This window comes from Mustela nivalis, assembly GCF_964662115.1.
Source record: "Mustela nivalis genome assembly, chromosome: 4".
NCBI classification, from domain to species: Eukaryota; Metazoa; Chordata; class Mammalia; order Carnivora; family Mustelidae; genus Mustela; species Mustela nivalis.
This window is the reverse complement of record NC_139023.1, coordinates 89,514,295-89,527,959: the sequence shown is the minus strand read 5'-3', so window position 1 is coordinate 89,527,959 and position 13,665 is coordinate 89,514,295. Positions and strand designations below refer to the sequence as shown.

The following is a 13,665-nucleotide window of genomic DNA, read 5'->3' as shown; positions in this document are numbered from 1 at the left end:
AAGAGATTTTCCCGAGGAGCCTGGGACTCTGGCTCACACTGTGGCAGCCGTACTTACCCATTTTCCTCCAAAGTTTAGGAAAGAAATACTAAAGGACTCTTCAGTGGATCATCAAACCTATTTTTTCCTGCTCCCACAGTGCAAGAACAACCCTATCTTCTGACACTCTGTCATTAATTATTCCTTCCATCCAGATGGTGACGACTTTCCTTCTCTATTGGCCTCTTGGGAATAGAACTCCTAATTCATAGAGGCTAGAGCTGGGATGGGAAATGGTGGCAACAGGGCAACTTTTACTTTTACTCTTTATTTCTCAGACCCCTGTATTCTCCATGTTGAAGCCAGAGCACGATGTAATGGTTATTTCTAAGTATATGCTGTATCCCGGAGGCTGGTGCCCCTTTCTGCCAGTGTGTGCACATATCCATTCCTTAGGCAAAATTCCTGAATTAGATTTGATGACCAAATGCCCATAGTAAAATCAGCTCACACAGATGAAAGTACGTGTTCCTTTCGAGGTCTAGGCCACGGCAGGACACCCTGGGCCGTCTACAAATGCTCTCTGCCTATTCCATTCCAAATTGTTTGCTCTGCCTGGCAGGTAGCAGCCTGGGTTAGTTCTGCCCAGGAACCCTGCTCTGGAATGGAAGAATGGATTCTGATGTGGAATTGTCCTGTCAAATAGATTGTAAAAAGAAGGATGTGATTGTAGCCGGGAAACGCAAAGGGAAACATTCGCTAATATCTCACTGTCCTAAATAGTTAAAAATCCCTAGTGGGGAATAACAAACTTTATATTCCAAAAAAAATAAATTATATCTTCCAAGAAGAAAGGAGTCTGTTTCTGAAAGTGGTCAGTTTGAGCATCTTGAAAATGGGAATACAAACTTCAAAGAAAACAGTTCTTCCGACTTAGGTAGCTTAATGAATGATTAACTGGCTGAAATGTCACTGATGGTTATGACTGTGCTGTCTAACAAGCTTGTTTAGGGCAAATAAAGGAGCACTTAGAGGATTATGCTGGAATAAGCAGATTCCAGCAAATGTTGTTTGTCCTCCTTTGCAATAAAACATTCACCTCAGCCTTTCTTTTTTTTTTTCCCCCTCACATAAGAGATAACCAAAAAATTGGTGATGACTTTCTGTTTAATTGGCACGTATAGGGAGTAACATGGAGGAAGGAGGTCTAGAAGGAGAAAGAGGAATAGATAGACTAAGTAAGGATCATCCACAAGAAAAACTCCCAGCTGGGCTGTCATAGGATCTCCATCCCCTTGCTCGATGGTGTGAGAAGGGCATGCTGCTTCTCCAGCAGGACAGCAGAATGAGGATGTATGTTTGCGGGCCAACAAAGATGGTGCAGGTGATGTCCACACTGTGATCTCCATTGATCTGGGGACAATAGCTCGCATAGAAAGGCCTGAAGTGACCTTTGCTCAGAAACAGGTGGTGAGCCCATTGGGGCCCTTCTGCTGTGACAGCACTGACAGGGACTTTGCCGAAGGGACTTTGTAGCCAGAACAGAGTTCATCTTCTGGCTCTGCCAACTGCAAGCTGTATGGCTTTGGATAAGTAACCTAATTTCCTCTGCTTTGTTTTCTTGTCTGAAAAATGGGGACAAAATTATCTACATGATGATACTTGTAAGGATAAAATGAGTTAGTGTATGGAAAAGGCCTGGCACATAGTTACTGCTCAATAAATGTTCACCTCCTTCCCTGCACTCTGTTAGGAGGCCTTGCTATAATGCAGAGAATGATTCTCTGGTAATGCTATAGAAAAGTCCTCCATAGGCATGAAATCACCTGCCAGTGGTGCCCAGGACCCAGGCATTACGGCTCTTGCAGGCTGACTAAGGTGCAGGGCTCAGGGCAGAAGGATGCTCACTATACCTGTGGCAGGGCAGTCATCAGGTTCTCTTCCCTGGCCAGAGTAGAGCTCTTCAATAGCCCTCTTCCCATCTGGAATGTTTGAAGGGTTTGAATGTCCCAGGGTTTGAAGAAGCTCCAAGCTAGAGCAACAAGGAAGGTACCTCCTCTTCTAAATCTCCTTGAAATATTTGCTCTCTGTGATAGACTTGAAACAGGCTGCTTTTCCTCAGGGATGCTCTTTTGCCTATCTTTCCCAGGGCCTCTCTCGAAGCTGGACTGATCCCTTGGTTCTTTTTTTTTTTTTTAAGATTTTATCTATTTATTTATCTATCTATTTATTTATTTATTTGCCAGAGAGAGAGAGAGAGAGCACACACGCAGGCAGAGTGGCAGGCAGAGGCGGAGAGAGAAGCAGGCTTCCTGCCAAGCAAGGAGCCTGATGCAGGACTCGATCCCAAGACTCTGGGGTCATGACCTGAGCCAAAGTCAGCGGCTTAACCGTCTGAACCACCTGGCATCCCTGATCCCTTGGTTCTAATAGTGAACAGTGATTGTCAGACCTCTGGTGTGGCAATCTGTAGTAATCTTTGCCCTCCCAAATTGCTCCTGGATGTTGAGTCAACCCATCAGGACATAGATGATAAATCAGAACAAGAACCTTTGCCCTTACTGCAGATCTAGAAACAATTTGGTGAATTACCAGTAAGCAATATTTATCACATACAGAATGTCAGCTCTCCCTTTGCCCCTCTCGGCCTAGGGCATGCCACATCCAATTTGTTTTTGTTCCAATATGAGAGGACTTAATTTCATCATTCTGGCCTGCTGCAGTTAAGTGTTCTCCAAGCATATGATCTATGAGGAGGAGGAAGAGGACTGATAGTGGATCTAATCTTTCAAGGTCTTTCTTAAGCAACTGTAGATAATATAGAAGAATAGGAAATTCTGGAAGCCATCATTTATTTATTTACCCCACAACTTATTTTTTTAATTTTAATTCCAGTGTAGTTAACACACAGAATTATATTAGTTTCAGGTGTTCAATATAGTGATTCCACGCTTCCATATATTACTCAGTGGTCATTAAGATAAATGTGTTTTGATTCCCATCACTTATTTCACCAATCCCCCCACCGACCTCCTTTCTAGTAACCATCCATTTGTTCTCTATAGTTGAGAGTCTGTTTTTTGATTTTTTATCTTTGCTCATTTGTTTTATTTTTTAAATTGTAGGTGTGAATGAAAACGTTGTGCTGCTGGCTGGTGTGGAGCTTTGTGGAGATGGTTAGGTAAGTGAAGTGTTTGAAGCAAATGCATAGGTTGGAGAACATGCTCTGGTTAAATGGGTTTGCTAACAATCCCTGCCTCAGCCCCTTCAGAAGCTTAGATCTTGAGACAGGCCGAATATCCAGACACTTACCTAGGATTTCTGACTTAAAATGGATCCGGACTAGAAAGGTAAAGAAAAGAAACAAATCTCCAGCATTCACTGCTTTTTATTGGATCTATTTAAACCACTTAAGGACCATGGAGTGATGTGGCCATCACTCTCCAATTGGGTGTCTGACTGAGTTGAGTTAGAGGTGGAACAAGAGGCTGAGTGTTGTTTTAGGGGTGTTTCTTAATTTCTTCTTCAAATACAAGAATGAGGTATTAATGATTTCTCCGAATAGCCTCTATCAAAGAGTTCTGTTGTCTGGATTTCTTGGGGATCTGATCCTAGTCTTGTGCATCCTTGACTTCAAGGATCTGATCGTTGACTTCATGAACTCTTAATTGCTTCCTCTTGTGTTTTAGTTTTGAATTAGGAATTTGTCTTTAGTGGCATAACTTCTATAGAAATTTTATGGGTCTATTTGGGGTTATGTTCTTCCAAAGACATTTTACCTTTGTTATTACTGGCCTGAGACTTCTTTTTGTGATTGTAATCTAATTTGGGTAGTCCTGGATCATATTCAAACGTCAAATCTGTGTTAATGAGGATGGACCCAATGTTATTATCAGCCCAGATTAAGACAGGCATGCTTCCTTTGTTTTCCTGTGTCTCCAAGTAGATTTCTTCTGTCCCCCACAAGCCCCCTTCTACCTTCTTCATGTTCAGTGAGGGCATAACTCTTCACATATTTCAGCCTTACTTGGAGAGCCAGTACCCAAATACTGTTTCCTTCTTGGGTGGGTATTAAACTCCCTTCATGATTTGGTCTGCAAATATTCCTAAATCTGACATAATATCAGTTCATATGCTGACTGATTTATTTCTTAAGTAGCTTTATTTTGGTCTCTGGGAGTTCCCTTTCTTAAGAGTTCAAATATACATTTATTAAAACACATTTTAAAATTTTATACACTTATATTTATGTATTATGTTATAATATTTATATTTAAGTATTATATTAATACTTTATAAATAGTTTAAATCATCATTCATAATTATAAAACTTATAATTATTTAAATAAATAGTGGGAAGACCTTCAACTTCTCTAGTCTGCTACTTTTAGATTTTCACACATATTGTTTCTTCTGCCTAGAATGTTCTTTTTCCTTTTCATGTGGCTAAACTAGATATCTCACCCTTAAAGAAGTCAGTTGTCAAGTCTCAGTTTGGAATTAAGGACCCTCCACTCCCCACCCTCAGTGCACAGATGTAACTATCCGTTGTATTTGGCCTCCACTGGGCTAGAAGGTCTGTGAGGCCATGCTTGTTTAGTTTACCACAGTTGGATACGGAGTAGAGAATCAACTATCTGTGAATGAATGAGCATCTTCTGCTTACTTTTATATGCTTATTTATTTATTAATTAATTTATTATTTTTATTTAAATAATTACTTTAATTTAGTAAACATGTATTAGTTTTAGGAGTAGAGTTTAGTGACTCATCACTTGCTTACAACACTCAGCGCTCATTACATCCAGTGCCTTCCTTAATGCCCATCACCCAGTTACCTCATTTCCCCACCCCAGTTCCCCTCCAGCAACCCTGTTGGTTCCCTATAGCTAAGAGTTTGTTATGGTTTGCTGTCTTCCCTGTTTTCATCTTACAGTATTTTTCCTTTCTTTCCCCTATGTTCATCTCTTTTGTTTCTTACATTTCAGATGAGTGAAATAATCTGGTATTTGTGTTTCTCTATTTCATTTAGCATAATACACTGTAGCTCCATCCATGTCCTTGCAAATAGCAAGATTTCATTCTTTTTGATGGCTGAATAATATTCCTTTGTATTTATATACCACATCTTTATCCATTCATCTGTTGATGAACTTCTGAGCTCTTTCCATATTTTAGCTATTGTGGGCATTGCTACTATATACATTGGGTGTGTGTGCCCTTTTAAATCACTATTGATTCTAGGTATTTATCCTTTGGATAAATAGTTTTATCAATAGATATCAATAGAATGCTTTGGATAAATACCTAGAAGTGCAATTGCTAGACTGTAGGGTAGCTCTATTTTTAATTAATTTATTTATTTTTATTTTTAACTTTTTGAGGACCCTCCATACTGTTTTCTAGAGTGGCAGGGATACAGAGAAAGGGGCACCTTCTTACACTATTGGTGGGAAAGCAAACTGTTGCTTATTTAAGTGTAAATCTTATCTTTTCTGTAAGATTACTGGCCTCTAGACTTTATGAATTTTCCTTGGTTTGTAGCAATATGGTAAAACTGCCACTCAGAGTAATGCCACTAATGGTTATCAATTTATTAATGAAAGTCTGATAGCTAACTTATTTTTCACAATAGAAAACAAATATTTTTTTTCTTTAAAATTTGCTTTATTCAGCTTGTTTTTTCATCTTAAATTTCACTTTTTAAAAAAAGATTCTATTTATTTTATTTGACAGACAGAGATCACAAGTAGGCAGAGGCAGGCAGAGAGAGGGGAAAGCAGCCTCCCTGCTAAGCAGAGAGCCCGATGTGGGGCTTGAGCCCAGGACCCTGGGATCACGACCTGAGTGGAAGGCAGAGGCTTTAACCCACTGAGCTACCCAGGTGCCCCAAATTTCACTTCTTGTCCAACTGAGAATTTGTAAAAACTCTGCATTGATTTTTGTTTCCCTTCACTGGAATTACTTTCCCCTTTCTTTCTAAAAAAATTCAATTTTACATCAGGTGACAAATTATGGAAATCCATTCTTTCACTCACTTGTTGAGTACATTTAAAGTACAAGAAAGATGCAGAGATGCTGGTAACTTAGGAGGGCTGTGTGATTATAGCAGGTTTTTTTAGGGCCACAGGAGAATCGAATGTATTTGAAGGCCTAGGGTATGGAGCTAGAATAGAAAAGAGAAGCAGGGGTTTCAAGAAAAAGGGATAATGATAGGACACAGTCTCCCTTTCATCGCCCAGGAAAATTTATAACTTATTCTAACAACTGAGTAGAGCACCCTTAGAAACTACTCCTATTGGCTTGTGTACACATGCGATGGAGAGAGTATGAGCGAGACAGCCTTTGTAGCTGAAGCAGTCGCTGACCATGTTTTATGCCTTTCCTTCTTGGGCTAGGCAGATCAGCGAGACCAGAGAAGTCCTGAATTTCAGAGAGCTGGTTGGTAAAGGGTGAAGCTTGTTTCTTACAGGCATATGCTAGATCAGTGTTACATAAAGCCTAAAAACACTCCTGTTGGGTAAGGGGAAACAGTGATAAGAAGTGAAATATGGTTTTAAAAGTAATCAATATTGGGGATATGAAGGTTGAAAGTTATTGTAACAGTCCTTGTTTATTGCTTCTCCCCTGCCATTGGCCATGGAAGCTTGCCCTTTACATGGCAATTTAGAAAGAGGAATCCTAAAAGGTGCCATTGGGATTGCTGTCAGATGATTGAGAATCAACTTAGTTCCTGTATAAAATGAGGCAAGCCAGAGAGAAAAAATCATGCATGCCATTTAATTAGTCAGATTTCTTTCAGTTTCAAATAATTATTTTGATTCCGTGCATAACCTTTGTGAATGTTTATTTTGAAAATGTGGTTTGTGAACTGGAAAGATAGCTCTTGTTTGTTTGCCAAGGCTGAATGTAGCTTACAATCAGAGAATATTCTCTTTAAGTTCAAAGAGTTTCTGTTAATTTAATGCCATGTGCCTTAAAAATAGAAAATCATATCCTGACATTTGCATATATCAAACACTTCCTTTTTCTACAGAAAGGGGTGATGTCTCCATGGTTGGAATATTGGCGACTTCAGGTGACCAGTTATTGTTTGGAGAACATCTTGATGAAATGATCACTGATCAAAGAGGAAGCAAGAACTGATTCTCTACTGATTATTTCCATTTTGCTTTTCTTTAGATAGTAAAAATTTTTAAAAATGCAGTTTTATTCATTGTTCCCAGTAAGGGATTACTTCTTTAAATAATCAGGAACTCTGGCGCCCTCAAGTGGTCAGGAGATCTAAACTATTATTTTACATGAGCTTTCATTTTATTTTTGTCTTCAGTTTTGTGAACTAGGCATAGCCTAGATATTCTGTCTCACATGAAGAGGGCTTGTCTAGTGGCAAAACTGAATGATGAATCAAAACCTCAAAATTTAATTATACCTCCACATCTTTACATTAACAGCGGAAGCTGTTGGTATCTGGAGTTCTGTGAAGGCCTGTCATTTGCTATGATCAGATGAACTCCAGGAATGTTAACAGTAAAAACCCAAACAAAACCAAATCTGCAAGGTCAGGGAAATTTTACCTCTAATGCTTCTAGATAGTCCATTTGATCCACCAATAATGGATCTGAGACCTTTTACAATTAAAATTCAAGAAGAGAACTAAATGGAATAAATACCTGCTGTGAAACCAGATGTGTCTGGACTCAAATCCAACTCGTGCCCTTTGGCAAGTATGGAACTCCTCCCCCTTAGCTCCTCCTGCAACAGGAGACTGTTACTATCACCCTTCATGGAGCTGTTAGGAGCTTGATGTGAAGAAGGTATGGAAAATGTTGCCCTCAGATTGGTAGCAAAAGATGTTAATACAAAGAAGACTATTACTGAGAGGGGTCTTGGTTAAGGAAAGGATTTGATTAAATCACATCTTTTTCAGCTAATAGGACCACAGGTTAGCTTGACTGAAGTCTCTCAAACCATTGGGTCCATTCTCCCTGCCTAAAATTCCCCTAAAAATCACACAATACTCCTACCTATTTGTTCATTCTTCTTTTTATTTTTACAAAGCATAGCAAAATGAGTTAACAACCAACAGGTGAAGAGTTTGCACAACAGAAGACCACCCTGACCATCTCTTGATTTTATGGCATCAGAGGTGGGGAGGTGTTCCTTTAACGTGATTTTGTCATAGAAGAGTCATGGGAAATGGTTCTTATGGTGGGGGAGAGGAAACACATGAAATCAACAGTCGCAGTTATTTAAAAGGACTTAAAAGCTAAACATAATATACATAATAACTCCTTTATCCTAGTACAAAAATAGTGCCAGAAACTATATATTTGTTCAAATATATTGAAAAAGGTATAAGAATACAAATAGATATTAACAGTGGCTAGTGAGGATTCATAAGGTTTTCTTAAACTGTAATAGAAATTTATATTTTCAACTATTTACACTGCTTTCAACGACATTTATTAAGACACGTTTACACAGGCTTTTGAGAAACATATGGAAAGGTGAAGTGAGCTTTAGTACTTTCTTCCTTGCTCCCTGGAGGGCAGCAGAAGGGGTCCAAAACTGTGCACAGTTTAACAATCTAAAAGAACTCTGAGTAATCTCTACCTGGCTAGCATATGGGAAAAAAAACTCTATATAGTAGAATACATGACTCCTTACCTAAGGTGTTCTCTAAACTACCAACAGGGTAAATGATGCATATTTGTAAGAAGACAGGATATTCACTGATGGAGTCTTAGTAAGTTCCAGGTAAAGAAGATCCTTGGAAAACTGTCTATAATACATATGTTATAGATGACAATGCAAGTGATATAATGTACCCTATATTTTCAGGTTCAGTTGGCAGGATCAGAAGCTGGTAAGTCTCTCATCTAGCCCTTTTTGCAGACTGTGGGCAACTTGAGGTCACTGCTCTATTTCCACGGCGGAGCACAGTGCCTGTTGTGTCACAGGGACTCAATAAAGGGTGGACTGTTCCATGTTTGATACTGAGCAATTCAGTTATACCACCTGATTTCAACTACACTCATTCACAGAACAGGACGGCAATTTCACCTTTTCCTCTTCTCATCTTAAAATCACTCTTGTAATCAAATAAAAATAAAAACCAAAACAACAGCAACTGCTTGTGATGACCTATCAAGCATTAGGAGTAAAATCTGGTGAAAAACACAGAAAACTTGAAAATCAGATCGGAGTATGTCTAACATTTGTGCTCTATGCTGAAAATAAAGGCACTTTACTGCTAGGCAAGAACAGATCTGTGACCAGTTTCCTCCCAGATCCCAAGATTTCCAGTGTATTTTCATACACTTTCTAATCTCAGTACTCCTATCTAATAGAAACTATTCTTCAGATTAACAAAAAACTGGTGACAACATGACTCCCCAGAGTTTGTACCTTGAGGCAAGGTACTCAAAATCTCACATTCACTTGTGAATGAGAAACCAAATAAATGTAATATCTTTTTTTCAGTCTTTGAAACAGAGGAAGTGACATGTGGGATTAGATACGTGCTCTGCAGCCCAGTATCCCACTTCTGACAGTGGTCTCCAGGGCCCATGAGGGCTGCCGTGGTGGCTGCCTTCTGTGACATCCTCCATGAAGACAGAGGCTTTGCCCAAACATGACTCCTCTAATAACACTTGTTCAGGCACACAGAGGTTAAGTGATTCACACAGGTTCACAAAGGACTGTGACTGGCAAGGGCCAATCCTGCGAAAAATATAAGGCCTGGCAATTTTATAGACATCTTTTAACGACTTAGTAAAATAGTGGGCACTTCTGGGGCTGAAAATTGAAATGATATGTCATCATTCAGCTATAACTATAACAACGTTAGGAAAAAAACAGCTTCTTACTAGTAATACAGATACATTGCAGGGGAGGAAGGACTATAAATAGATTTTTCCAACTTGGGAAGATACTGGAAAAAAAAATTCATATAAGAACAAAAGCTTCGATTTGTGCCCATGTACCAGATAACCTACGTATGGAATGATTTTCCTAAAAAGTAAAAATTATTTGAACCATCTAACTGGTCCTAAAGAAGTACTCTTCTTGTAAGAACTAAAACTCCACAATAGAACAGGCATGGTGCTACCCAACTTCTTTTAATGCTAAACTAGTAAAGTAAAATAAACCATTATCTAAAGGAAACCAAACAATTTCTAATCTACATAGAACTTCTTGTTTGTTAAAATGGCACACATACAAAACCTCCATACATCTCAGTGACATATTAGATGGGTCTAAAAAACTACTAAAGTACATGATTACAGATTTTAGCATAGCTGCTAAATCGCAAGGTGTATGATAAAAACGTTACCAAAGACTGCTCTTCTTTAAACGATTTTTCTATACTAAAGAATTATGTCTGCATGCATGGGTGTATACCAGTATATAGATACATTATTTTAGTGACAGCCTGTGTAATTTACACACCAGCGCCACCAAGAGGCAACTTTACAGATCTCACCTATAGGACATCAAATAAAAACTGAATAGCATCCTCAAAATACAAGTTTTACAACAATTACACATATAGTAAAAAACAATTGGTAACTTCCTAGACCAGCATTTACCATTCTAAAGTAATGACAAGACAATTTTTTTTTACATGAATGTTAAGAATAAAATCACATTATGTAAGATTCACACTCAGAATTTTAAAAACGCAATGAGGATATTGAGTTTTAGGCAGTTGAGAGAAAAAAACAATATGAATAGGAAACAATGTTTAGTGAAAGTCCTTTGAGGATGCTGCACCATGTCCCCAAGAGATTTTCTACCCAATTGGTGACTGAAACTCAGAAACTTTTTTGGTGGTTAACAAATCAGACAAATACTTCTCTTCCTACTTTCCTTGAGTCCAAACATTTCTGCATGCTTGGAACAGATTTTCCTTTCCTGAACCAGTTGCTCGATTCAGTATCTGCTTCTCTAATGATGAATGAATGTGTATTTAGGGTACATATGATCAATGGGCTCAAATCTAAGACAATGTTAACGTTTTCTAAATGTGCTAAAAAGCTATGAAAAGTATCAACAACCTTAAGCTGAGGGTCAGCATTTAGTGCACACACCCAAACTTCAGTGATTCCGAGTTGACTAGTCCTATAAACTGAAATATGGCAGTTTCTCAGCTGCAGACTCAATAAGCTTAAGTTTTATTCAGGCCTAAGCTCTCCTCCTCTCCTGCTTCGTCAATTTAATTTTTGACCCAAACATCAAAGATAGCCCCTTTCTGTTTATACAATTAAAACTACTCTCTATGCTTCCTTTGACAAAGAAAAATAATGACTCATTTTACCTTTTATCTGCAGTCATATCTTACCTCAGGTCAGTGCTCCAATGATCACTTTTATTCTCAGTTTTCTGTCAAGACTTAAACTGTTCACTTATAAACTATGGTTTGTAAGAGAAACGATAAGGAAGTTATTTAAAAGAGGAAGTTCAATATTCAAAACACTGACTCTCAGAGGACTCTTCCAACAGAATGTTTCTTTTCACTGACAGACAGATATGGCCATTCCATTTCTGGATCACACCCATCCCTCAGTAAAGTCAAGGACCATGGACTTCAGCCCATGAAATCAGTGTCTCCTCCTAAGGTTTTCCCTGCTTTCCATCAGAGAGGGTAGACTGCAGGGGTTTTATGGGTAGTGTTTGGATAGACATATGTACTGAAATGAAAGAGTTCTCTCCTTCCTGCTCACTAACAAAAACAGCAAATCAATTAACAATACCTTTTCTTTACCATACTGCCTTATAGTACTTGCCATTTGTTTCAGAGTTTTACTTTTTTGTTGACAAATACTTTCCTTTCCCCTTAAATCCACTAGGCCAGCACTTTTCTCTATCCTATGATAGAGAAAAAAAAAAAAAAAAGATAGGCTTTAAATGTCACAGAATACATTCAATTTTCTCCTAGACTATTTTTGAGAATGAGGATTCCAAACATTCTTTAAAAGATTGGTAATTCAGAAAACACAAAAACAATTATTTAAAACCCCCAAGCAAAAAACAAAACCCCTAAAATTCCCCCAAAATAAAACAAAAAATCTCAGCACAAGAATTTAACTTGCACTTTGTAGTACACAACATATCACAAACAGAGCTCTTATCCATGTGCTAAGAGTGAGTGGGTGTCGTTGATAATCTCAGATCAGTGGCATAAAACAAATATACAGAAAATATGTAATAGTCCCCTAAAAACATTTCATGCTGTGCCCTTAAAAGTTGTGCAAAAATAAAAATACAGCAGTGGCAAAGTATACACTAAACTCATACAGTGTATAGCAAAACTAGACATATGGCAGAATACACGGTCTGTAAACTTGAACTCGGCGTGAACAGACCGCTCAGTTCCGCTTGGCCTGGCTGCTCTCCCCATTAATCAGCATTTTCTCCTGCTGTTCTGCGAGAGCCTGCCATTTTTGCCTGTTTTTTCTGCAGCCATCCAGCAAAGGGAAACAGTCCTCTGATACATGGGTCAGGGCCTAAAGAAAGAAAAAGAAAGCAAACAACTAGAAGGCATCCAGGAAATAAGCCCCCTCCTCGGGCTTATTCCCAAGAGCCACAATCTCACACTCATTTCACCAGCAGGCCCACTGTAGGGTTTTCACAAGCTGTGTGAACAAATATGCAGATCATTTATGACTGAGTTCTCTTAATCTGTGCAGACAAGGAGTAGGTGATGAGAGATAGAGCATACACATACATTCCAAAGTAACCTTATTGAGTTACAATAGAGACAGATCTGTATGGAATCCACTTCTCAGGGAAATAATACATTTTGCTTTTTGGTAGTACAGATGGCTCTCCTGAAGTGTGATCCTGTCAGGAACTGCTTATTTGTGTTTTCCTATAAAACAGTTTTATACAACGTACTTAAATAGACTTGTATCAAAGATCATGATAAAGATTAACTTATTAATGGTATTATTTACCAATTATCAGTGCCACACATATTTAGATACAAAATGCTCACTGCAGGTTTCTTTGTAATAGAGAAACTCTGAAAATAACTTTAAATACCCAACAACAGGGTTAGGTATATTATGTTACTATTTTGCAGCGTTTAAAAATATCACAGAAACACACATGACATGAAAAAATACACATTATGATGTATTATAAATTACAAAAACCAAATTTGCGAAGTGAAAAAAATGCAAAAATTTCATAAAGCATATACACTAATGTATTAACAGTAGTTGTCTGAGTAGTGGAATTCTCTTAGTTTTCTATAATGACTCTGTAATAAATAATAGTAAAAGCACATATCAATATTACATAGAATTTAACAGCAGATTCAAATGAAATAAATCCATATACATATATGAAATGGAGGAGAAAGAAGTTACTGAATTGTGAAATGTCTGGATTAGAAGATTCTAGGGTTTCTTTGGGTCTTGACATTCTATGATAACTCTATGAAAAAATGTGCTTTTCCCAAATAATTAAAACTTAAGATGGTTTCCTATATAAACTTTAAAAACAAGGATAGTGTCTACTTTCTGTACTTTGGGAATAAGCATCTAAACTAGCAAACCGGGATGTTTTAGGGAGAATATCTTTATCTAAAAGAATAAAAATCCCAAGCCAGAAGGTGTAAGGAAATGGGAGCTTGTAATATTTGTCCAGTTATCTCCTTTACATCCTCATAGAAAT

The 13,665-nt window shown here is 38.0% G+C and overlaps 2 protein-coding genes and 1 long non-coding RNA gene across 8 annotated transcripts in view; 1 reads left to right on the top strand and 2 right to left on the bottom strand.

Annotated features, from left to right (window-relative positions):
• FABP2 (fatty acid binding protein 2) overlaps window positions 1–11,824 on the bottom strand; it is a 32,563-nt gene extending 20,739 nt beyond the window's left edge. Inside the window, exon 1 of one of the 4 annotated variants that reach the window (XM_082727383.1) lies at window positions 11,303–11,824. The gene's annotated coding sequence lies outside the window, so the exon portion shown is untranslated. Of the gene's footprint in view, window positions 1–7,652; window positions 7,782–11,302 lie in introns of those variants that run through there. The other 3 variants (XM_082727382.1, XM_082727385.1, XM_082727384.1) reach the window with 3 other exon arrangements.
• Window positions 1–13,665, top strand: part of LOC309862946 — an 87,307-nt gene that overhangs the window by 44,296 nt on the left and 29,346 nt on the right. Inside the window, exon 3 of the long non-coding RNA XR_014310809.1 lies at window positions 3,105–3,160. This is a non-coding gene — a long non-coding RNA (uncharacterized lncRNA). The remainder of the gene's footprint in view (window positions 1–3,104; window positions 3,161–13,665) is intronic.
• Window positions 8,010–13,665, bottom strand: part of PDE5A (phosphodiesterase 5A) — a 152,637-nt gene continuing 146,981 nt past the window's right edge. For all 3 annotated transcript variants that reach the window (XM_082727377.1, XM_082727379.1, XM_082727378.1), the window contains exon 21: window positions 8,010–12,491. In XM_082727377.1, the coding sequence (XP_082583503.1) occupies window positions 12,354–12,491 (138 nt within the window). In that variant the 3' untranslated portion in view covers window positions 8,010–12,353. The remainder of the gene's footprint in view (window positions 12,492–13,665) is intronic.